The 26,976-nt window shown below is 39.2% G+C and overlaps 1 protein-coding gene across 3 annotated transcripts; it reads right to left on the minus strand.

The window, feature by feature from the left end:
* LOC143100851 (methyl-CpG-binding domain protein 5-like) lies at nucleotides 1-26,764 on the minus strand. 3 transcript variants are annotated; one of them, XM_076264399.1, is made up of 11 exons: nucleotides 26,396-26,764; nucleotides 12,041-12,613; nucleotides 11,028-11,130; nucleotides 10,523-10,700; nucleotides 7,747-9,810; nucleotides 6,215-6,320; nucleotides 5,032-5,169; nucleotides 3,753-4,675; nucleotides 2,933-3,007; nucleotides 2,757-2,801; nucleotides 1-2,599 (listed from the first exon to the last, which is right to left on the minus strand). In XM_076264399.1, the coding sequence occupies exons 2-6, from the start codon at nucleotides 12,151-12,153 to the stop codon at nucleotides 6,304-6,306; spliced, it is 2,475 nt and encodes an 824-aa protein (XP_076120514.1). In that variant the 5' UTR covers nucleotides 12,154-12,613; nucleotides 26,396-26,764; the 3' UTR covers nucleotides 1-2,599; nucleotides 2,757-2,801; nucleotides 2,933-3,007; nucleotides 3,753-4,675; nucleotides 5,032-5,169; nucleotides 6,215-6,303. The 3 variants fall into 3 exon arrangements, with proteins under 3 accessions (XP_076120514.1, XP_076120513.1, XP_076120512.1); XM_076264398.1 differs by having other exon boundaries at nucleotides 7,738-9,810; XM_076264397.1 differs by having other exon boundaries at nucleotides 5,032-5,182; nucleotides 7,738-9,810.
* Nucleotides 26,765-26,976: the final 212 nt, after the last annotated feature.

The following is a 26,976-nucleotide window of genomic DNA, read 5'->3' on the forward strand; positions in this document are numbered from 1 at the left end:
CAAATTGAGAGTAGACTTTTACTACATTCACACCAGCATATCATGACAAAAACACAAAGGTAAAACCTATGCAAATATATCAGCAAAATAACATTTCAAGGGAAGACTTGGTCATTTGGTACACATATTTTTGCTGAAATGTAAACATCATTTGGAATGACAGTAACATAACAGTTTAGACAATATTAAGAGTTTATTTCATTGACAAAGCGTTCAATGTCACACATGATCCCACTGAACAGTTTGGTGAATTCCTTATCACGACAACAACAAAAAAACTATCAGTCTTATGGGCTACACACTTTGGAACCCGTTTTGGCTGGTTACTGTAGTACTCATGTTCAGCTCTGATCACCAATTTACAGAGAAAGAAAACAGTAGTCCTACGAATGATCAACCTCAACCCTCGACCATAATATTGACATTTTTTCCATGGGGTGATTCATAAAACGTCAATTAACATATCATCTGTTTTAAGTCTTGGATTATTATTCAGTTTTTCAAGATCAAAGATTAATCACCATGACTGGATCTAGGAGGAAATCTAAATAATGCACTTGATTACACTGACACATTTCTTATCATTCAAACTATTGGCATGAGAAGATAATCAAATTTTAATTTCTTTTTAAAAATATCAACACAGTAGGCTAGGCTAAATAAACATATATAGACTAGCCAGACTTACCTGCTGGCCAGACATATCATCAGCTCATCAAGTCCTTTTCACAACATATTTGTCTCCATATGCCCAGTTTAAATGGTGATAAGGGTTATATTCCTTTTCACCATTAAAAATACATAAAGTTACAATTGTTGACATACTTTAAGTCTCAGTAATACTCAATAGAAATGAGATGTTCCTGAGCCATGTTCAGAATAATGACAAAATGCTATCAGGAAAACAGCATGTTTAACACTATATATAATACAACACAATGGAAATACTGTCTCTGTCCACAAATATACACATCATACTGTAAGTAAACAAAAATATATATTCATCTGTTATCAGGTAACTTAATCATTTTCAATATATAAGCAGTCCTCTTGCTGAAGAGAAAAATATAATATTTACTCTAAGGCTCTTCAGAGTATCCAACTCCAATTGTATTATTGCAGACCATCATATGATAAACACATTAATAAAACATTAAGAAAAATTTAAAAACACAAGCAACAAGTGCCAATAATTACATTAATAATATCAATACAATAAGTAAGGCCTCAAATGCAATACAACAAAAGCACATGAAATGACATAATAAGAACACTGCCAAACAATAGATTTAGTAACCTGTGACAACTTAAATACTTGCCAGAACCTCGAACAATGACAAAACATTTGGCAGCAAGAAGATTTAAGGCTTTGTTTCACCTACACACTTTCTTGGTTAACAACAGTGGTTGCGTGAAAGTGAGAACATGACAGCACATTTTGAATACCAGCATCGTCATAGTGACAGTCACTTGTTCATACATAGGCTTTTCCAAAACCAGAAACTATCACATTCAAATAGGATGTTGACTGATGCTCTAATGGCATTTTTAATAACCCAATATAATTACATTTACAATCCAAAGTTAAACTATTCTGTGGCAAAAAAAAAAAAAACATTACATTGGCTTTTAATACAACTTCTGTACATAACCATCATACTCACACACTGTAGATCAACAGTATCCATGTTCCTTTCTCAGAGCAATTTATCAAAAATATAAAGAGAAAAAATAGTTTATTTTCCAACTTTGGAGTACAAAGTGTTCAATAATTTAAAGTAGGCATAGTGTTGACACCTACAACATGGCTTTGTTTTTTGTCTGTTTTTCAGCACAGTAACACTTTGATGACAAAGTAAACTTCATACAGTCTTCAAAGAAAGACAAGTACTTTAAGTCATCTAAGCCGAAGAATAATAATAATAATAAAAAAAACATCTTCTCAACTCAACTCAACTCAACTAGGAGGTTGTAGTAGCGACTAATTTTGTAAAGCAGACCCCCATAACGCAGCTAGCCATAAAATATTATTTACATTGGACAGAAAAATTGAGAGCATTGTTAAGTATTTAATGGGCTACTTATTCATGCATGTTCTATGTCTGTTTCAAACAGACCAAATTCACAAAATGTTAGGATACGATTTTCCTTGCAATTCACAACCTGTTGATACTAAAATTTTCAAAAGCAAAATAGTCCCATTTAACACTGCAAAATCTGCAAGAAGTAGTCTTCTGCAATGTTGTACAGTAGTCAACCATTCTGTAATGTATATATTTAAAATGCACCAGAGGAAATCATTCTTCATTCTTACCTATTTTAAATAAGCAGTCACAGATAGATACATAGTCACAGGTTGGACACACAAAAAACTTTTATAGGGATGTTTAGTCATTCTGAAAGTAGCGGCTTTTCTTTTCATCCAGTACATAAGATTGCAGCACCAAAACATCTTTGTCACATGAAATGTGAAATGCTCTGATCCTGATCCGTGACCTCTTGATGACCTCCCACAAGCTTACAAGTCTATGTGCTCACCGTTGCCTGGGGCCTTTCCTCCGTAATCGTAATTGTCAGTTTTTCTGTGTCTAAGGTGACCCTAGTTTGATTAAATAATGCATTGGTAAGTAAAATATAAATATAATTTTCAGTTACACAATCATGTATGCAAATTCCTAACATATTCTTATGTGAAGTACATGTCCAGATGCCTAGTTATATAGTAGTTTATGAAATACAATGACTTTTTCACTCACCACTAGTGCAGCACTCAATTCATCAGCTTCAAAGTGATTAGCCAACTACAAAAAAAGAAAGAGAATGCATTGTTTATCACAATAACTACAAGATATTCAAAACACATTCAGTAGAATAATGGATATAATGACATATTACTTTGTACATAAAGAAAATGGCAAATGAATCCGGTTACCTACTTATTACTTCTTTGGCACTGCTGAGCCCAAGGCCCTGGGTTAGAATTCTCTGGATGTTCCACCAACTACTACTTTTAGTAACAGAGTAAAGATGGAAGTGAATATTCCACAGATTTAAAGAATTTCAAGTAATCTGTGCATACATGCATACATGTCTGTGTGCATGTATGTATGCTATACTTGTGTTTATGTACAGTATGTGTGTGTATATATGAGTATATGAGTGTTTAATCCTCTTACAAACATAATACAAAGATCTGAAGTTAATTGCATAGTAAACTTTATAGAGCACTATTCAAAGTTAATTTCACACCACATAATTAGTCCATTTCCACAAGGCCTTATTTTCATACTTATAGCTATTTAATGAGTCCATAAAACAAAGCATTTCATTAAATTACAATCAAAACCAAGCAACATCTCCGGCCCAAATCAACCTTTTTTTAACCAAAATGATTAATCTGACTAATTAGTCTGGCAAAAAGAAATAACTTTGGAGGTCATGGCGGTCAGTCTCGGAAAGCCAGATGTTATGTCTGAGGACAAACATGTGAATTTATTTGTATATATTTTTTTCAATGCGAGTGGGAATGGGCCGGTTAATTTAAGGTCACAATAAAATTAGTTGTGTCATTTTGTGGGGAAATAATAGAAAGTCCTGTGTTGTTAGCATTGTCTCTTGACGGGATTGTAAATCTTGCAATTTTTTTTTCAGATTGTCAGTAAAAGACGTTACTGAGACTATGATGAGCCATTCTAGGGTTAGAGGCTAGAGTTTGGAGACCATCCAAAAGCAATCAATTCATCAATACTTACCTACTGAATAATCCAGTCAATACCTTTTCTTCCAGAGCTGTAGCTGTGCCCTTCACTTTCAAACGTGACAGGCCATAATGGAGATTCTTTGTTTAAGCAGCCAAGACTGTCTTTAAAAAAGTGATCCTGTGCTGTTCGCCTACTGTTTCGGACCCTTTTTGGGCTTGCAGTCCTTATTACCACTGCTTTAATGCATGATGAAGAGACTAGGGCTATATTTATCTTTCTGTTACAGTGCTGGCTGGAAAAACAGAACTGTAATCACTGTTGTCCTTGGTACAAGTACATGTCCGGACTGGGCATGTGTGGGAGCTACTGGTTGAGTCCAACAGTAGGGTTCAAACTGGGTCCACGCCTTCTCTTGGCTTGTCTTGATCAACTGTATTTAGCTCTTTTTGATTTCAATCCTCAGCTGTTCCTGTAACATTTTACTTACAGTATAGAATGGAGCAGTGGCTTTTATCCATTGGTTCTCTCTGAATCTCATTCCATCCTATCTTTCGGTGGGGTTGTTCTCTCAGCAATTGGCTCTATAGCGCCCCCTCCAGTCTCACCAGGATGGATCATCAATACCAATCACCAGGGTCTCACCAGGATGGATCATCAATAGCCGAGAAATACTGTCCAGGCAGAGGTGCAAGGATCCATAAATGACCCCGTTCACCCCACAGGGGAGAAGGATAGGGAGGTGGGGGGAGGTGGCGAAGGCACAGATGGCATTGAGAGCCTTGGTGAGAATCCTGCTGCACACACTGGATGTTGTATTATGGTGCTTTTATATCACTTTTCGGTTAATCCACAACTATCTTTGATGCTCATCCCCCAACATAAGACAGTCCCTCTGATCCATGAAGCTCTTTTTTGATTTGGCTTGAGTCTGCATTGACTTGGCAGAGAGCAAGACATTCTTTGCTACATTTCATCTAGAAAGGTAGAAAGAGTATGTACTAATGAAGTATCTGAGTTGATATGGTTAACTGATACAATAATACTTTGTTTAGATATAATTTATTACATCATATAATTGTCATCTATTACACATTCTTGTTTATTTACGCATTACACATTTTTGTGTCTCACAGGGTCTATTCTTACAATAGTTATAAAGTGTAAAGATAGCTTGCTCAATGATTTTAAATATATTCTTTACAACAGGTTTAGGGATATGGGTATCTGGGAGTCTTATGTGTTGGGTATTAGCAGGGCAGTAATCCTTTTATTCCAATTTTTTTTTACAACCCCTCAACTATTGCCTATGATATTCAGTAATGGAGCTTACCTCCAGGATCCATTGTGAATCTCAGTTGTTGTAGCTCTAGCTGTGATGTATTGTGGGGTTCAGGTCTGCCTTGGGATTTGCTGTGTCTTTTGATGGACAGCAGGTTTCCAAGACAGTATTTCATGGTGGAAGTGTCACCTAGACAAAGACACTGGAAAACAGTGGGCACACCTGATTTTTTAAAAATAGGATCTAGATCTGAGAATCCATATTTATCACACTCAAATACAATCTGCAAGGTGTATAGCACCACAATGGTGAGACAGGAGAGATTTGCTGGCCCCTTGGGTTTCAGGTAATGTCATGTTGATGAGTCATTAATACTCTACTTTATATGTGGGTTGCAAGTGTATAAACATAAATGGAAAACATATCAAATGGATCTAGAAGACCTAGCAACAAAACTGCTTAACAACAACTCTTTCAGACTCTTTTGGTTGATCATGTTAAGGTCAACCAGAGGTTTTGTGACAACAACCGGCAATGTTTGTTGCCGGATGACAGTTAATAAATGCTGGCAGAACGGAGTGTATGAACTGTGAAGACAGTACCAGGAAGTGCACCATCTGAGACAGCTCCTATGATTTTAGACTGAAAGAGCAAAAATAGTAGAATGCATACAATCAGTTCCCTAACATCATCTGAGAACAGATGGGTTTTAAATCTAGATTTCAAACATGTTGGATCTAACTTTGATAGTATTGATAAGAACTGAGTAACACCAGAGACTTTCAAATGAGGAGACACAGCACTCAAAAAATCCTCCATAGAAATGCATGGGGCTAGTTTGTCACGCCAATATGGCCGTTGTCTACACATATCCCACCCCTTCCTCGGCAAAACGTTGACATGTGAATACATTGAGCCAATCATATGGTGTGTTGTGAAGACATCATGCCAATCGTGTGTTGTGATCTCGCCGCTGGAGCAAGATTGGTGTCGTGAAGCCTTGCGCACGCGCAGTTCGACCCAAAGACTGTGCCCGATGAGTGCCCATAAAACGTTGGTATATGGCCGCCGAGTGGAGGGACTTGCCTAAAAGGACTTTGCTAACACTGCAGCTAAAAGATGCTTTACCATGTTTACAAGCTGAGATTCTAAAGTATTGGGTATGACATTGAGACAAACCAACACAGAACAGAACACATTAACTGTGTGGGTTTACAAACATAAAATGACAAACCTTGCGAAAGCGATTGTGATCTGCTGCCCTTGAGGCATTTGGAGAGCGTTTGAGGAAATCCACACAGCTTCCAAGTGAAGGGAATTAGGTCATTTATGTGGCGCTCCTGTGTTAAATATAGAAAGGGACCATGAATGTTTCAATATAACCAAGTAAAAAAGTTAATGCAAATAGAATATAGAATAGAAAATATCCAAAATATAAACACAAGCAAGAATTGCATTTACAAAAAGGTAATAGAAATATCTTGGTCAGATATCGAGAGTTGACAGTCAAAAGATAAAACTAAGTTGCTCCAATATATGAGCTACTTTACATGCATATGTCATACAATCAATCGCAGGATGATTGCATGACATATGCAATTGATTCTGGGATTCAGGATTTTTGGATCATAACATAGGATCTTCTAAAGTAACACGATGTCAGAAACAGTGTTACTTGTCAACATAAAAACCACATACTACTGTAGTTCCTAACATCATGTTCAGAATTGCCTATAGGCTCAGTAGAAAATGTATCAAAATCTCACCCACCAACAAAAAGAAGGTTAAAAAAAAAGGCAAGCACGACTGAAAAGACATCTCAGACAGACACAAAGCAGCTGATGGGAGAGAGCTGACGTAGTTCAGCCAATGGCTTGGCATGTCTTTGTCAGAGATGATAACTTTCATAACCACAGGGGGCATGACACAGGCACAGCTATACAATGTGAGCCTTTGACAGTCTGCCAGGTCTTCCATGAAAGCAGATGAACCAATGACAGCGATCGAGAAAATAATTTACCATGCTCTGCTTTTTTGCTTACACTGCAAACATATCAAATGTATAGATAGAATTGTTTTACAATGATGCTGTAATTAAATGCTGTAAATTCATAACAAGGTAGATCCCATAGGTTCTAAGGTTAGTTGCAGTATAAAAACAATATGAAAACAGAATAAAATAAACTGAATTCAAAAATTATTTCTTGTGTCTCAAGAAATCATAATGCCAGGATAACCTGAGATTGAATGAAACATATACCCTATCCTATCCCATAGAAAGGTTTTTTTTTTATCTTTGCTATTTTGTGCACTGTTTCATCTTGTGTGCTGCAGCTTAAAATAGATCCCTTTCATTTGCCAAATGTGCAACGGCTGACATTTTCTCCCAGTGACTGTGTGATATGTTTTTTTTAAATTTTGTGTTTTTGTGAAAAGTGCATTCAAGAGCAACTTTAGAAGTTGTATATGATTAGCCTCTGTTTAATAAGTAAAATCAAAGACAAGAAAACAACCTGATATTGTTTAAAATAGGTCCTGTGCAAGAAAATAATGGGTCAGAGTTGCCTACAGATTTCTGATTGAAGATCCATGTGCGAGTAGAGCTATGAGGCTTAAGAAATGAACCTTAATAAATATATATATATATATATATATATATATATATATATATATTTAATATCATTAAGAAAAAGCTTCAAAACTTTACTGGCAATACTGTTGGAATAGCGAAGGTTCTTGAGAACAAAGCCATCTTACCTGACATACCTGAAAGTGTCTGAACATAACCATTTGGGATCATGGATGAAAACACTGTCCCTCTGTGGATGTGTGGGGAGTTCAGGGGGTAGTAATGGTGGTTGGGCAGTTGTTGGTGTGGTTTATGGGGGGCCTGTGATCCCATTGCTGCCTGTCCATCTCGACCCATCCAAGAGTGCTCTGCATGGGCGTGTGGTTGATAGTGATTCATCATGGCAGAATGCCGGTCTTCTTTTAGTGAATGTTGTTCCATGATCTGGCACTGTGACAAGTTCACGCCATCTTGAGAGCACGGCAGCACCTGCTGGCTTTGAAAGGCAGCACCTGTGGAAACAATGCCATCCCTAAAAGGAGCCTGGGCTGAACCCCCTAAGTAGTGTTCCATCTGAGATGTTCCATTGTGGGTACCGCTCATGTTCTGCAGAACCTGGGCCATAGAGGCGCTGGATTTGAAACCATGCTGCGGTGGAGGCTTTCTGACAAACTCCGAAGAACCAAGGAACCTTGAGGCTGAGCTGCTGTACTGGGACTTAGGCATGTGGAAGGCTGTGTTGTTACTGTTACTGAGGTGTCTGCTCTTGTGGACTGCATCCCTCTGCTGGGCCATGAGTTTATCACGTAATGCCGCACGGCCGCCCTGGGCCTCGGTCACTACTGGGGGAAGGGAATCCGCTATTGCGTTCATACTGTGATGACCAACAGGGACTCCTGCTTCCAACTCACCACTGGAAGTTATGTTCTTATGAGCAGTCTGTGCTTTGGCTGCTGCGGACAAGAGGTGACTTGCTGCGAAGTTGGTCGAGTTGCGTTTGTTGAGGATGTGGTTCATTCCACCCATCACACCCTGGTTGCTTTTTTGAAGCCCATCACTTGAGCCAAATCCTGGGTACTTTGGGTTGGAATGTTTTCTCAGAGTACTGTTCATTCCCCCAAGGAAGTGGCTGGAATGGTCCTTGTAGTTCTGAAGCATTTCCGATTTCACAGATGGACTTGATGACACAATGGGGTAAGGGGAACTTAAAGAGGAGTGTGGGGATTGTGAAGGGACCTTAGTGAGCCCAAAGGAGGCCTGTAGTCCAGCAGGTACCACAAATTCCCCATGGTCAGAAACAGAGGATGCTGAACGGGTACCGTGATGTTGAGTGTCTAGCCTGACCAGAGAGGACGCTGCCATTTGCACAAGAGATGTGATCGGTGACGGTGAGACAGATAGTGGTGTATGGTACTGACCTCTGCTGCTGTGACCTGTAGGACCGGGCTTTGCTGTCGGTAACGGAAGGTTACTTGGTAACGGAACAGTGGTGGAGTGCATATTTACATTCACTGGTGGTACCTGAGTGTGGGCATTGGTCTGAAGACTTGATGGATTTGCCCCCAAAGAAGAATGACTGGTAATAGGGTCCAAGATGCCAAGGGGATCTTTCTCAGTGGCCACCTGTGGCTTTGCCATGACACAGGAAGAAAGCTGGGAGTGGTGAGGGTTAAGGTGAAGCACTGACTGAGGCTTGTGGTGAAACATGTCCATGTTCTGAGGGTAACCGCAAGAAGAAGGGGGTTTCATGACGGGACTCTTGGCAGCGTTAGATGGAGCAGGAGGAACATTCCCTCTGCCCACCATGGCACACGAAGGCTGGGAGGATGGCGGGGAGCTGAGATGCGAGGCGCGGATTGGAGACAGCGGGGTTGTGGGCGCACTGTTAGTGTGGGTCTTCCCTGGACTACAGGTCAGTTGGAAGCCAGCAGATAGATCTGGACTCAAGAGGGAATCACTTCTAGAGGAGGGACTGCTATCCAGGTAAGGGTGGGAGCCAGCAGCTGAAGAGGGACTGAGCAGCCCACTAAGCCGATGCCTGTAGGGCGACTTGCGGTCTACATGCTGACTTGAGCCTTGCTTCATCCTGTTGTAGTTAGAATATACGTCCTGTTGAGGAGGGGAGCCCATATCATGTTGGAAGTGCTTCTGGCCATGCAACGTCACTGGTGTCTGGTAAGCCCTATTGCTGTCTTCAGGCTGAAATCTTGTGGAGCCATCGCGTTGATGGCTAGACAGGGAATGTGTGAAGGATGCTGAACCTGAAACAAATTAAAAAATGAAAAATGATGGCATTAAAATATGTAGTATTTCAGTTGCAAAGCTTGTATACGATAAGGAAACTGATGGGGGGGGGGACAGCTGAAACTTTAGAAATTCAATTATAAAAACGCCAGGATGAAAAAAAAGGCACCTTGAAATGCCTTGAAATTATGAAAAATGTATCCACTGTCTGACATTTTAGCTTTTTCTGCACAAACACTATGCTGACAAGGTAAAATGCAAAGCAAAAAAAAATCCCACTGTGCTCAACTGAACATGTAAGTCGCAATATGTAGCTTGATCTCAATCTGTCATTATGATACAACATTTATTTTTCTAAAAATAAAAAAAAAACAATTTACGCAAGGCATCAGCACTTGCTGAATAATGTCTCTCACTACAGGCTGAACATAACGGAAATCTAAAGTATTTTTCCTATTTGTGTTGCTGTATATATATATATATATATGTATATATTCAGATACAGTTTTCCTGACAAACTGTCACTACTTTTTAACTGTAATAAGATTTGGCATGATATAGAAAAGTAGACAAGCTTTGGAGTTCTGAAAGTGGACAATGTAGTTGTAGAAAATAAAGTATACAGTAGAAATATATCAATCATTTCAATGAAAAAAACTCAAAATATGCTAAAATCAACAGCTGACATTCATCTTAGGTTTTACAAAAAAATTAGAGAGATAAGCATACTTGTATCCCTTGGACTGGTGAGAACAAAGGAAGGATTGGGTGACTTCATGCTTTTGTGAAGGGTGGCTACGGCAATGATTTTCCTTTTGTGGATGCACAGCTTGGTCACGTCCCCATCCCCTTTGACATCCTCAGTGGTCCTCTGTCTCACGGCAGCCCCAGGGTCAAAGTTGAACACCTACAATTTCATGGAGAAGTAGGGGCCAGTGATTTATCTAGTAAATGTTCTAAATTTAGACTAACTTTGGAAAATCAATTTTCCAGCCAGTGTATGCTCCCAAAGATTATGTCCTGCTATAAGTTGATATACAGGATATAAGCTTTTACGCAGGAATCATATCATATCATAGAGAGATTATATGGAAAGAGGTCATACTAATTACTGTAGGTATAGACTATACTTATATCACACCACAAAACAGAAAACAGATGTGTGAGGAGTACTTTTCCTATCGTATGTATTATTTTTAGAAAATAAATTAATCTTTGATGCATTGTTTTTTACCTTTGGTAAAATGAGGGGGCACTCCAAACCACACTTACAGGTGCCATCTGTAAGCAGGTAGCTCTTGACTTGTTCCAAACAGACAAGGACTGAACCACTGGGACTGTGAAACACAAAGGCATACAGTTTTACGTGTGAGACGTCATATGTTCCTGTAACTTTCCTACACAGCATATCCACTTGAAGCAAACTGTCCTTCCAATCATAAATGTAACTGAGCCTCATGTATAATATAAACCCACCCACTGCCTCACACAAAGAGCATCTGCATCATTACCATTTCCATTTCATATAGAGCTCTGGTCACAGCAACAGCCGACACATGCAATATTAAACTTTCATCTCGGATGCAATTCTCTGTCACAAACGGGCGGGGGAATGCAGTTGGGTCGGAAATTATGGAGCCATAAAACACAAAATTCCGGCAGGGTTTTGCAGTTTATTCTGAAAATGCGGCGTCTGGAGGCCATATTATCGAAAATGGGGCTGGCAGACAGGGGATGAACCTCATTCACACCTTGGGGGTGTAATATCTAACGCAGCTGAAGCTGTTCTACGTGACCCGCTCCCGTATTGAAACCCTCTGCAGCACATTGCCTCCTCCATCACGCAACCTTTTCGATAAAATGCTTAGCAAACACTTTTCTGCCTTTCAATAAAGGTCGCTGGCAGTAACTTTGTACCAAGACATGTAAGGCTAATGAAGTCAGGCTCATTTCAGCAGAGAGAGAGAGAGAGAAAGAGAGAGACCAAAGTCAAAAGTCAAAACAGAAAAAATGTAAAGACATTTACAGACATTTCAGTAAAATGGACCTGCAGGTGCAATATTGTCTACATGCACAACATTCACATCAGGGGCTAAAAGCACAGATGGAAATATGTCGCAAAATGCCACATAACAATCGCTTGTTTTTATATCTACCCTAACTGATAGATACTTTGACCATACCTTATACATGACAATTGTGTGCTTTTATATCTACTCAATAACTGATATACTTTATTGGCCATACCTTATGTAGACGACCCTGGTGTGGTCAACCTTGCGCTGCCAGCCGATGGGCACCTGTGTGGTGGGAGGCGAGTTCTGTGTGTCTGGGCCCTCCAACGTCTTCATCGTGTTCATCCTCTATGGGTCCCAAATCACACCATCACACAAGGCCACCTCAGCCTGGATAAGTTCATCCTTTGTGTTGTCTCAAAGGCAGGTCAAAGAACCAGCAGACAGACTGCATGCTGCGGTCTGTTTGGCAGAATGATGCTCATTGCCAGTCCTCGGCGCGGTTGCCTGGGATCCAGCCTTACTGACACCTTGGCTCCCCAGCGCCCTTCATCGCCATTCTCCCACCGATGTCACTGCCAAGATGAGGTCATGGAGCTGTAAAGCGAGAGGGCTGACGGGCTATGAGATCAGCTGAGTCACTATGGGCTATCAGTCAAAATGGCTGTCAGAGAGACAAGGCAAACGCGAGCTTGGCACTCATGTTTTGCCGTTTTCAAGACTGGGGTAGATGAAGCCACAGAGACACAGAGACAATGCTAATCATCGTCTTTGGTTCAACTCAGGGCATTGGAGAAGTGAATTCCTGAAAAAAAGAAGAAAATTGCAAAAGTAAGTATACATCAAGCAATACCATGTTTAAAGTACAACAGACACATTAGTGCAATGAAACGTCTTATCACTTCCTCTTTGTCCAGAACACAATTTCCCTCTTAAAAGGGTTGGACAACCTTTACAAATTAATGATAATAAAAATAAAGCCATGAACGCATACCACATAGCAATGATCCTTTTCTAAATTCACACATTCGGTAGTTCTATAACATAAAAGAAATCAAATCTGGTTGTAATATCTAGGCTGTTTAACAATGAATACTGAACCATTTGGACATTGCTCTTTCAAAGAACTAACCGATTAGGAAAATATTGCACCCCCCCCCCCCCCCCCATTTTAGTCAAATAATGAAAGAATATGACCATCATTTTGTGGTTTTTTTTTTTTTTTTTTTAATCTACTTTAAATCATCCCTGTGCAGACTATTTGGTACCCATGTGTGCCAACACAATTTCATTTTCTGCATCTGGGAAGGATATAAAGATTTCAAAACACAAGGACCAGCCTGATATCAGTCACCCCCATGCAATTCAAAGTTAAAATTGCAGAGATTTAATTTTGTCCATGACAAAGAAGATGATGTGGACATTCTAACTAGATCACGTGTGCCTCTCTCTCTGGCTCAACTATGAAAAGTTTGGAAACAAAGGGACACAAAGATTTGTTATAGTGTTGCATCTGAGCACAATTTTGGATGGATGTACAGGTAACCTACAGATGGACAGACAGAGCAATTAGTAGAGGCAAATGGCTTCACTACAAAACATAGTCACAGTCCAGATGGGGATGAGATTGTGCACAGATCTGTGCTTCCGAAAGCAAAAATCTATTTTAATTAAACTAAACGTTAGAGGACTCCACTAATAAATATATAAAGAAAGCGCCTGAGCCTTGCAGATCTCATCCATCCTCACAGAAAAAAAGGTTGCAGCAGACTTGAAAACTAATAAATATGCACAGGGGGGGAATATTACCATCTCATTGCCACTGGTGATCTCATCCTATCAGGTATTGGCTAGGACTTGATTAAAGTGGGGGATGGGGGTAAATAAGAGAAGCCTTTTGCCATGGTGACGGAGTATGACTAAGCCCCTATGGCGGTAGTTAGAGTGACATCAGTTCCCGTAACAGAGTGATGACCAGGAGCCTACAGGGACATGGAACCCACCGGGAGACCAGCTATAACATGTCCATAATTCAGCCTCAAAAAAGACCAGCTATAACATGTCCATAATTCAGCCTCAAAAAAGACCAGCTATTACATGTCCATAATTCAGCCTCAAAAAAGACCAGCTATAACATGTCCATAATTCAGCCTCAAAAAAGACCAGCTATTACATGTCCATAATTCAGTCTAAAAAATATTTGCATCATATATTTAAATGCATCATTATTTGCATCATATAATTAAATGAAAATCTTACCTAAAAATAAAAGAAAAATAACAAAGTTTGGCTCAGATTACACAAAAATTAATAATGCTATATCATGCATATATTGATATTTAAACTACTACAACATAACTTAGAACTAGTGTCACCTTTTAAATATTTACCTCAGAAAATGTAACCACAAAATGTCACATGATTAGGCAGGTACAGAACATTTTATTGATTACAAAATTACAAGATATTTTGTGACTGTGCCCCTTGCATCCAATACCTAGGATAAGAAATCCAAAAAGGCATAAGGGACAGTGATCTTCAAGACATACCTTAAAACTGAGCTTGAAAATGCTCTTTGTGTAAATTTTGCATGGCATTACTAAGGGCTGTATTTTGCACACTGGCGCATGGCGTTAACTCGTTTTCCACCCGGCGCGAAGTTTAATTCCTTATTTTGCATGTTTAATTTTTAGTGGCCTGGCGCATTGTATAAAATCACTATTGTACACCTGGTCAGAAGTCTATGGCGAGTTGTTTATATGCTATTTTAAGAGCGCATTGTCAACAGTCATATTGGCGGGTGCACCTATCATCCATGAACGCACACCAGCCACTTCCAAGCAAAACATTACAAATTGCACGATTACAATAGGAAACATAATTAGAATAAAGATATTACGAAATACTGTACATCTCATGATGAGTAGTTATTCACCATCATTTGCAAATTGGTAATGACGGTTAAAAGTGATTAGGGGAGAGGCGAGAGACACGTATGGAGCACAGCTGAAGACGCACTGTCACGAGATATAAGCAACTCCTCTGCAAGATAATAATTTGAGCAATATTAGGGTAAGTGTTGCTTTTTCCAGCCTATGTTTTCGATGGTAACCCATTGTCAGTCAATAGTGAAAGTAACTGCATATAACTCTTGTCGTTGACTGACACCATGGTGAAGTAAGTTTCACTTTGCCAATGAGTTAAAATAATAGAGGAGTGCAAATGCGTGAGGGCTATGCTAGGTTTTAGTAAAGCATGGTTTAGTGGAATGACTATTCCATACGGTCTCGCAAGAAGCTTCCTTCAAATGCGCCATTGAATGTCAAAATACCGATGCATTTATTTGACATCGCGCTTTGCGCCGTTAAAGGGAATGACAGATGTCATTCTCATTGGTTTAAATTATGTTATACGCCCCAAACACACCCATGACTGATTAAAAAACCTACTGTAGGAACACTTTGTTGCGCCATGTGCTCGACGTTTGATAACGAAAACCCTCCCAATATGGACTGGACACATCCTACTAAATTTGAATAAGCTTTTGACGAGTGACGATGCGCTTTTGACTGTCATGATAGGGCCCTAAGTCTGACAGGATATATGTATGGATCGATCCATCTAGGGCTGTCCTCATCCCTAAATCAGGTATCTCGTCACAGACACTTTTAAGACATTTAGCTGCCATTGTTTGATAACACACCACAGACAGTATGAACAGCTATTACGATGCATTTCTTGTGACAGATGACACATCCCGAGCCATGCACAAGAAAATGTTGGGAGGAACAGGGCACTCTTGCAGGGCATAACACATTTTTTAACTGCCTTTTGCTGATTGCGATAACACAAGTAATAAGGCTAAAATCACAATAACAATGCTTTTTTATACCAACACTGTAATATGTAAAATATACTGCACTTATTATATAAAAGAAGCTGAAGCTGACATTCTGCCTACTGCTCCCACATTGCAATCAAGTGAGGCTCAGACCTCTCATATGCTAGACAGCTTGAAGAGAAAGAGTTGTTGAAATATAGGACAGGCAGTCTCAGAATTAAAGGTACCCTGGCCATTCCGTTAGGGTGTCCGTATGCACAAGTGTGTACGTGTATTGTGTATATGTATTGCGTGTGTGTGTGTGTTTGTGTGTGTGAAATGAGTGGCTACACATCTGTGTGTTACATATAGCAAGGGAAAATGTCAGTATTTTTTTTGCTTCTGAGAGTAAAAATAGTACATTGGATGAAAATGAAGAAAGTATACTAGAGATAGGATACAGATCACAGTATCAATATTTTTGCACCTTAGTGTAATAGTGTTTTTGTGTATTTTTTTTTGCATATTTCTATGTCAAATTTATAGTACTTGGAACATGAAATAGGAAGTGGAGGATGCAGCAGTGAGCATCTCTCTCACTCCATCACTTCAAATATGTCTGGTACATTCAGAGCTGTGTGCATTTAGCTCAGCAGTCAAACAGATGATTCTCCAGGGCTACATCAGAATGCATGGTGCAACTTCAGGTGCCCTAGATAGATGCAGCATGCTGGCTTGATGTTAGTTGACCTGCTTCCCTCAAGAGGGCTTAATCAACTACTGCTGTTGATCTGAAACAAGGTTAAAATTAATCATGAAAATAGAATAATTGAGTTTTAGTAGTGAAGTGCTCTACAATGAGACATAGGGTACTAAGTGGAGAGCTATGAACAATTAACCAACTATGTATTGTAACATTTGTCATCAATTAAAATTTGCAGAACTGATCACTTATACATTAGAATCACAAAGGTTTTGCGCTGCATTATTAGGCATATTGCCTGATGCTAAATAACACACACCTACATGATGCCTTATGTGGGAGGGAACCCAATCATATACCTATACCTGGTTCAAAGACAAGACATGGTTTTTTGTCCCCAAGCGATACATTTTACAAAAACAAATAATAGTTGTGAAAGCTCTTTGAAATTACTGAACTTTTAGATGTGTGTTGTATTATTTGTAAAATAATGTTATGATACATGTATGTTTTAGTCATTCAGTGCAATGTCCCTGTGCAAAAGGGGAAAACGATTTGCAAGAGATTTTATAAAAGTTATCAGAGAGAAGCAATGTATTTCACATGACAATATTCACAACTTGGATTCCTTTTTTATGAAAAAAAAAAAAATTCTTTTGATCAGTGGACCCTTGTGGACAAAACTATATCTAAATATATATAATCAAGAAATTTATAAACATAAATAATCGAGGAATTTTTGGACTTTATGGCTACCAAAGGTACTAGGGCATCATTTCCCAACCTTGGGGTCGGGACCCCATGTGGGGTCGCCTGAAATTCAAATGGGGTCGGCTGAGATACTATCTTACAATTGACCAGTACATTACATTAAAATATACATACATTAAATAAAAAAAAATATTAAAAACCCCAAGATATCCAAGTTAAGTAACAGATCCTTCATTATAATTTAGCTACCGGTAAGTAAAAATAAACTTAGACAGCCGGCATGAGATGTTTGATTGACGGAATTATGCTTGATCAATGTTCGAAACAAGGTAGCAAACCAACCAGGCGCGCAAGTACATTTGGGGAAAATGAAGAACCACTCTCATCTGGATGTTACAGCAGAGATGAGTTCTCTCTCGCAATATGTTTCTGTAAAATGAACTGAATGACTGAATTTTGGAGATCTAACGATGTATAAAGCAGAGATGTGGACTTGAGTCACATGACTTGGACTCAAATCAAACTCGAGTCATGATTTTGATGACTTCAGACTCAACTTGACAAAATTAGAAATTACTTGCAACTCGACTTGGACGTCCAATGCTATTTATTCGAGACTTAACTCGGACTTTGCCCCTTTGACTTGTGGCATGTAGCCTCGTGAGACCATCCTGATCTCGCGAGCTTCAGGGTTTCACTCGCAGATCAGTCTGGATACTTTCCGTTAAAGAAAATTTGGAGCAGTTCACCAAACGAACGTCCAATCAGCGTTGGCTTTGAGGCGGGTTGAGGTGTGACGCAACGAACAACATGATGGCATCCACAGAGATGAGCATAGCTATCGCGCAAGTTTTATTCAAATTAGAAAGTATTCCTGGGTAAACTGTGAAGCTATGAGTCTCAGCCATGCAGCTGGGAGGAATGAACGACACAGACATCCTCCACGGCTGATTCCAGTTCATAATGGAGGAATATACTATCTTCAGAAGTGTAGGGCCTACCGTGAAAACTTGATGGGAATGGTCGTTGATTAGGTTCATAAATGGTAAGTTAAAACATCTTAACGTTTGTCACGTTACCTAACTTAATTGTATGTTAAACGGCATTAGAAGAATACTTTGTTCATCTAATTGGTTGATTTGGCCCGTCGATAACCAACAAAGGTGGTGATAGACAGATGGTTTATCCAATCAGCTAACCAGTATGTCCGCCCCTTCCCAAAAGTTCTTCAATGAAAAGTTACCAGATGGATATGCGGAGCAAAATTGGGTAAAATTACTTGTATCTTATCAAAATATAACTATTTCCTGCCCATGCCAACTTCAGCAGTTCAGAAGTTCATCTTACACCTGCAACGCAGAGTTATTTTGCATTGAATGCAGGGTCTCTTATCGATGAGAAAGGAAATAGTATTATCACCACTGAACATGCTCCCATTTGTCCCCTGGATCATCTGATCTTGTGGTGGATCCTGTGATACTGTGATGTTCGTTATATAGGCAACAATTTAATGTGCTAACCGAAACTATCACTTAATCATAATCAATGAATGATTTCTAAGCATTTCATGTTTACACTCTCATCAGCGTCGTATTTTGTAATATTTGAGACCTAAGTGCGTGGGCCTTGGTTGAATTGACATGGAATGACCCAGTGGTATAAAGCACGCCGCCACTGGACTCTGGTGCAGTGGGGACGCGTTCTCTGGAGTGACGAATTGCGATTCACCATCTGATGGACGAGTCTGGGTTTGGCAGTTGCCAGGAGAACGGTACTTGTCTGACTCCATTGAGCCAAGTGTAAAGTTTGGTGGAGGGGGGACTTTGGTGTGGGGTTGTTTTTCAGGAGCTGGGCTTGGCCCCTTAGTTTCAGTGAAAGGAACTCTGAATGCTTCAGCATACCAAGAGATTTTGGACAATTCCATGCTCCCAACTTTGTGGGAACAGTTTGGGGATTGCCCCTTCCTGTTCCAACATGACTGTGCACCAGTGCACAAAGCAAGGTCCATAAACTTTATCTTTAAGACATGGATGACCTTGAGTTTGGTGTGGATGAACTTGACTGGCCAGAGTTCTGACCTCTACTCGATAGAACACCTTTGGGATGAATTAGAGCAGAGACTGAGAGCCAGGACTTCTTGTCCAACATCAGTGTGTGACCTCACAAATGCGCTTCTGGAAGAATGGTCAAAAATTCCCATAAACACACTCCTAAACCTTTCCTACAGCTGTTATAGCTGCAAAGGGTGGACCGACGTCATATTAAACCCTATGGATTGGGGATGAATGGGAATGGGATGGGATGTCACCTAAGTTCATAAGTTCATAAGTCAAGGCATGCGACCCATACTTTTGGCAATATAGTGTATGTTAGCCTACTGTGTGGGGAGTGAGTGCTTGCTGCTGAGAAGGTCTCACGGGTTCGAAGGGGAAGGAGGAGGGGGCAGCACCTCACCTCAGGTCTCCCTACTGCAGCATGGGAGCGGGAGCAGGGAATAGCCAACAACTAATGCAATCAGTGGGCTACAGTCAATCATATCACAAATTGTCTCCATAAAGCACATTCCATTCATAATATTCATTAGAGGCCTGCAGTTTTACATACATGTTATGTAAGCTCTCACATAGACAGATAGGCTACACCCATGCACTATGTTTTCAATTTTTAGACAATGTCTTATTTAAGCCTATACTGTACGTTTAAAGCGAGAATGATTATTGACTTTTATCATCTCCATGATGGGAAATGTAACATAACAGTTCCCCTGTTACTCCTTTCTCTGCTCATTTTTGTTGTGTGTAGGCCTACTGCTTTCTAGTTTGGCATTGATATTCTAGTTTGCCATTGCCTAACTTGCCAACATTAAACATGTTTTTTATTGAAATATAAATTCTTAATATGATGAATGGAAACATTATGACACACTGTAAAAGCAAGTCACTCACACATCCAGATAGTCATCCACACACTTCACTCCCTAACTCACACACACCTCATATATGTTCCTCACCCCTCACTCAATTAAATTCGCTTCATTAGCATGACTGTCGGGACATAGCATTCCCAGTTAGTAAACCCATTACAATCAAAAATTCAAAACCAGTATTCACTCTTACTTTTCCTCAGTAAGAGAACAAAGGATACTTTGTTTGTCTTTGGGCTTGTGATTATAAGTGTGTTCAATAAAGTATGATATATTGATAAAAATTATATATAGAAAGCATAATTGATGACATATTAATATGCGGTTGCATAATACAACAGTGACTTGTTTAGGACTCAAAAAAAAAAATAAGGACTTGGACTCGACTTGGTCTTGGACTTGCTTGGGACATCTCTGTCTTGACTTGGGACTTGACTTGGACTTCAGCGGCAAGTTTTTACATAAATCTCCACTTCTCAAGGTCACCAAGTACTGTCGGTATGAAAAAAACTAAAACAATCGGTTTTACCTCGAGTTGCTACAGCCAGCAGCTAATGCAGTCAGGCAGCTACAGCGCTCTGTGGGCATGTAAATGGGAGCTCATGGACATGCCCCCAAAGTGTAGCGCTGTAGCTGCATGGCTACATTAGCTGCTGACTGGAGCAACCTGAGCTAGGTAAAACCAATTGTTTTCGGGAGGGTTTGTACCGACAGTACTCGGGGTGACTGAGAAACGGAGATCTATGTGAAAACTGGCTGGATTTCTTTAAGACTTGAGACTTACAGTACTTGTGACTTGCCAAACAGTGACTTTGACCCACCTCTGGTATAAAGCATGTCCAGGCTAACACTGCCACTACCTTTCATTGGTAGAAAATTATTAGTGTTTTAAGCAGTGCCATCTACTTTTGTGTGCGCAATCTAAGCAGCATATAACTACCTCAAGTTGTTTTTTATACAACTTAAAAATCTCCATAAAAACTAATCAGGCTTCTAATTGAGACCTGCCTTTATTTGTCCAAACCTGTAGCTACACCAGACCACGAAAAGGGGCTGTGTTTAAATGGGACTCTTTTAACCAAAGTTTTACGGATATGAATGATTCAGTGCGATTTTGGATGTATGGCTTGCACATTAGCCTGTGTTAGTAATTAGAGGAAACTGGCTCTGCCAAATGTAAAAGTTGCAGGTACTTTACTCTATTAGGAGGTGCATAAGCGCTATTTACAGGTAAAAGTAATTTCAGAAATATAGGTGTGTAAACGGTGTTTATGTGCATTTAGCCTCTACTACAGCCCCGATTAAAGGATCACCAGTCAGTTGTGTTTTGGACGTACAATATTACTCGAGACAATCTGTCCCAAAACATGCATTTTCACTTGTCATTCAGTACAATACAAATATAGACCCTAAACTTTGAAGTAAAATCAAGTGGCTGCAGTCATTCGATGGTTTTTATCAAGAAAAAGATTCCAGATGACACTTTAGCACAGTGCCAAGGTCTCCATCTCTTAAAAATGTCCCTATCCTGACTTGACGACTCTAGGTACAACACAAAAAATATATTGTCATTATTTTTCTAAACAAAGAATATTATAAACATGCAATTTTTAAAAAAACATACAAATGTCTTTGAGACAATATGTCTGACCAGTTCCATTCACAGAGTAAATGCATGTAGTTACAGGTTTTGTTAACAAAACACCATTATAAAAGGAGCAAAATGCTATGCTGTGTTTCACCTGAGGGGACGCAAAAATCTATTGTTTATTGTAAATGTTTATTTTGGTGTTCCCAAAAACACCTGTAACTACATGCATTTATTCTGTGAATGTGACTTGGTACAATATTGGTCCTTTACACATTAATTGTCCATATACTTGCTATTTCCACATAGATTTTTATGGTCCTACTAGCTACCACCCATACCATTTCAGTTGCTTGAAAATGACACAAAAATACAAACACGCCTTGTTTTATCCTTATTATTGTCATGGTCATTTGATGTGGAGACTTCAAATTGTTGAAAAACATTAATAAACTGATATATTTGAAGAGGAAATACTGACTGATACCAAATGAAAAAAACAAAACTGTTTTTAATACCCTCAATATCACACTTAATGCACATTTTTCCAAAATATAGGGCCCTTTCGAAAGTCAGAAGAATTTTAGTACAGACTTTAAATTGTTCATACATGCTTTTTATGAGTTGGTCTTCCACCCTAGAAAATTTCAGGAGGCTAGGGAAAATATTTGTCAAGATATTAATGCCCAAACATGGCATGTGTTTTTCAGGCTGTAAAATGAAAGAATTTCAAGGTCTGAAAAAGATATGAAGACAGTAGATTTGCACAGAAATATTTCACAGGCCTTGGTTTTAGGACCCATTGATGATATAGACAAGGTTTGAACAAAATCTGAGATGGTGCAGTAACAACCTTATCTGATTTGACATGGAAAGACCCTCCAATGACTACCAAAAAAAATGCAATCACACCTTGTTTTATCTTCATGAGCATTTGATGCAGAGACCTCAAACATTGGCTCAACATTAAAGTATTGTATTTGCAGACAAAATAATGATTGGTGCCATGCGGATACAAAAAAAGACATCAAAAACATCAAAGACATCATTTCATTTTTCCAAATCTAGGGCCTTATATAAAACTAATTTGCATGTAGTACAAACTTTTAACGGTCCAATCATACCAAGAACATGTTGGTTGTCCACCCTACAAAGTTTGGGCAGGCTAGGAATATACTTATACTATAAAGATATTAATGCCCAAACATGGCCTCCAAGATAAGACATTCTGAGAATGAAAAAAATATGAAAACATTAGAATTTAACAAAAATGTTTTACAGGTCTTAGTTTTGGGACCTAAATATTAGGTAGACAAACTTTGAGCAAAATCTGGGATGAGGCAGCAACCATTATCCTGGAATTTGTCTGATTTGACAAGGAATTCCTTCCCTTTGAATGCAAAACAACAAGATGACTAAATTCCTATCTTCCTACTTATAACATGTTTTTCTTAAAACAAGGTTGATATATGAACTTGTGGTGTCTACATTAGCATATAGGCCTACAATTGATTATTAATGTCGTAACTGGTTTTAAGGTCCTTTAACCTTGGACAGTTACGATTTTATGACATAGGCTATAATAAAATTCTAAACGGAGAAAATGAATTGGATTCTTACTTTTGGAAGTGTCGGAGTGTCACTTTTGAACTCTATTGCAGATTAAAGACATCCTTTTATGTTTACTTGTTACTTACTTTTTATCATCTGTACAACGATGAATATGACTATTTTTGCTACTGCTGTGAATATTAATACAAAAAGTAATAATAAGTAGAAGAATATTAATGACTTTAAAAGGCTGGTTTACAGGACTGTGTCATTCAGTGCAACAGAGAAGTGTCATAAAGTACAACAAATCAATAATAATATTGACACAATAGTGCTGAGAATGAATCTGTATACTTTTTTCTCCCAAATATAAAAAAATGAAATTCCTCTTTGAACCAAATCCATTATGTGGATTCTAGAAAAAGCCACATAAAGAGGCCCAAAAGTACCAAAGGGCACTGAAAATTAAACTCATATGGTGAATATCACAAAGAATGTTCCTTCCATTTTTTTTGTTCAACAATCATTGCACTGGATGACTTTTTGTTTCATTAATTTCTATAAACAACATTAAAAAAAACCATCAAATTGGCATACTTCCACAGGTAACATTTTGGGGCACATTATCAAATCAATAAATCAGATCATTTTCTATTTTATTTTTTTGGCTGGTTGAACTTATTTGTCTTTGACCCACCTATACCTTCCAGGTGGATCATGTGTAGCATGCTAGCCTCCTTCTGACACTGGGAGAAGACTGTATTCCCAGGTGGATCATGTGTAGCATGCTAGCCTCCTTCTGACACTGGGAGAAGACTGTATTCCTAGGTGGATCATGTGTAGCATGCTAGCCTCCTTCTGACACTGGGAAAAGACCTTATTCCCACAGTGGCCTATCTGCATTAGTTACTTCAACCATATCCATGTCCAGCCCTATTCTCAAGACATTAGTTACTTCAACCATATCCATGTCCAGCCCTATTCTCAAGACAGATACTTGCCCTTTCTCAGTTAGAGTCCAGGACATGCAATAAACCAGTCCTCTTATTTCTCATTATTTTCATTGACATTTCTTGACAATATATCAGTACAATGATGCCACATACTGCAATGAATGCAGAAATTGAGCCTTTTCAATAGATTACTGATGCTTACATTTTGAGAATATGATTTATTTGATCAGATATTTGGGCTCTAATGAGTTCAAATTAGTTAGAAGGGATGCAGACACGTGGAAGTAAGCCTTGGAATGTATTAAATACTGAAGACCTGGGAGAGAAAACCTGAACATCACATTGATACAGTATGTAAATAGGCCTTGGAATGTATTAAATACTGAAGACCTGGGAGAGAAAATCTGAACATCACAATGAGTTGTGATCCTTTGCCAAGCACACAAAACAATAGGCTAAATCAGGGGTGGGCAAACTGCGGCCCGCGGGCCGGATCCGGCCCGCCAAGCACTTTCATCCGGCCCGCCGAGCATGTCATTTGGTTATCAGGCTGCTCGCAATTTTTTTCCTGCGATAGAGGCGACGTTGGTTAGCTTTACTGCAAACTGCTTTTCACCCCCCTTAGAGAACGTTTACAATGTCAATGTCAAAACATCATGTTGAATAGAGATGTGACAGCTGGCTTGTCATTGTTGATAATTAATATCTCCTTTTTATAAGAAACTTTTAAAAGGAAATCATAAGGGCAACAGTAGTTCCCACTACTGACCATTTAAAAACTGAGAGGGCCCAGCCGTAGGTATAGCACTAGCCAAAGCGGAGCAGGCAGAAGATCATTGAGAAATAGACGTGAATTATAGCGACTGTCTTAAAGCGACAGTGGACAATTTATACATTTGTTAAACAACATAAACATTTTTTTATGTGTGTGTAGTGGGGGGGGGGGGGGGGGGGGGGGGGGCCACCAGCGGCCCACCAGCCAATTTTCAAAACGCAATGTGGCCCTTGAGCCAAAAAGTTTGCCCACCCCTGGGCTAAATGGTCTGAATTAAGGCCTAACATCCTATTAGTTTTGACAGACTTTTAAAATAAATGAGACTATTTAAAACCAAATAGCAATGGCAGTGTTAGGTTATGTGGATAATCTCAGAGGAAAGCATTTTCTGGACAGTTGCATGAGGGTGGGTGGGAGGGAAGGTAAAAACGCTAGTTACGAATGTAACTGTGGTTATGTGAGTAGTGGATGACCGCCAGGGCAGTCTCTTCGTAGTGGATCGGTCTGTGGCTGGCGCAACAGAAATATATTCACTACGAAGAGACTGCCCTGGCGGTCAGGAACTACGAAACATAACAACTATGATTTCACCTTAGCCCATGAAGGCTGAAAGACAATGATCTTCCTCTTACATTTCCATCAGATTGTTGTAACAGGAATTAGACTGGCTTGAAGGTCACAAAGTTAACCTGATAAAGTCTACAATATGAAACTGAGCCTACTGAAGCATTATTTAGTTACTGAGAGTCAACCCTAAAGATGTTTTTAGTCTACACACTGCATATTGCTTATGGGTTGCCTTCTAGATTGTGGCCTCAAATGTGCTGCAAATTGCATTGAACGACTTGTTGATTGTAATTGTAAGCAATCCAATCCTGGGAGATGTACCAGAACACACTTCTGAGGCCTGAAGCCCTCCCATTCAAGAGTTCAGAATATGATGTTTCGGCCATCCAGTGGTTTAGGCTATGGCTTTTTTTTAAACTGAAATCAAGTGAGAACTGTATGGTCTAAGCCCCTGTGGTCATCAAGAATAGTTTTAAAGTAGGCTACGTTATCGGCTAAAGTAGCCTAGGCCTACACCAGATTTCGACATAACAAACAAGAAAACGAGAGGAATATGTTTAGAATCATATAGTGCAATCAGTTCTTCAGCTAAACTTACTGTTAGAATACTAAATGTAAGATCTAACAAGATTTTGCAATATTTCCAGGTGAAATCGTGAGGGAAAATTAGCGTAGGCTACAGTAAACTTGTCAAAATAGAAATCCTGAATGGTGCAGTTCATTAGCTGATTGTTAGCACATTCTATTTAGTGCACAACCAGTTCATGACCATTTATGTATCTTTACATAAATCAACTTTCTCTACAATTACTCATAAGAACATTAGGGTCACATGTGACCCTGCATAAAATTGGACAGCAAGATAAGACAACAAAAAACGTCAGGCTACTGTACTGTACACAGCCTCCAATCACATTTGGCAAACAGTCAAATCTACGTTCAAAAAGCTACGATTTTTACCAAGCAAACGTCTAGCTATAGCTAATAGTTACCTACCTTTGATGTCTTACGCTGTGAGAAATGTCATGGCAAGGGGTGTTGGTTTTCATTTCATTTTGGGTATGTGTCCATGAATTTGCCATTAAGGAGGATTGTTGTTCACATATGTCTCAGACCATGGACAGATACAGAAATACAGGAGAGGATTGAGCAGGGGTTAGGTCTGTACAGGGGCTGAGACAAGCATATGTCTTCATTCGTCTTTTTAAATTCAATATTTTTAAAGCTATGATCTCTGCTTCATCCATCTTCACCGCATTCCTTGAATCCAGAGCACGAAATAGAGCTTAGCGGCATGACAAAAACGGATTTAATTCCCTTCTAAAATAAAAATGAAAATGCTTCCAATTCCAAGTGCAGCTGCTGTATCTCTTCAGGCTTGTTGGGATAGAAGGATGGAGCTTTTCAATGCGCGTGCGCCACAGCTGGAGTCAAGAGGAGAAGAAATGTCCCGTCATGCACCTCAACATAAAAGGGGACAAAAAGTATCTCTGGTGGGGGTGTATTTTCCATAGACAGTAAAGGTATTTTCAGAGCATTTTTGGCATTATTTTCATTAAAAAGAATGCTTGCAACGG

Source organism: Alosa pseudoharengus, unplaced genomic scaffold (assembly GCF_046254945.1).
Source record: "Alosa pseudoharengus isolate Yale_2024_CS ecotype anadromous, Long Island Sound unplaced genomic scaffold, YU_APseudo_1.1 YU_APseudo_1.1_scf_3, whole genome shotgun sequence".
Classification (NCBI taxonomy): Eukaryota; Metazoa; Chordata; class Actinopteri; order Clupeiformes; family Clupeidae; genus Alosa; species Alosa pseudoharengus.

What these genes read in the sequence shown, in the direction of transcription:
- LOC143100851 (XM_076264398.1), bottom strand. Translation starts at nt 12,153, where the DNA reads ATGAACACGATGAAGACGTTGGAGGGCCCAGACACACAGAACTCGCCT. An exon ending in GCCCCCTCATTTTACCAAAG is followed by an intron (nt 10,701 to 11,027) that starts GTAAAAAACAAT and finishes ATGAAATTGTAG; the next exon opens with GTGTTCAACTTTGACCCTGG. An exon ending in CACCAGTCCAAGGGATACAA is followed by an intron (nt 9,811 to 10,522) that starts GTATGCTTATCT and finishes AATTTGTTTCAG; the next exon opens with GTTCAGCATCCTTCACACAT.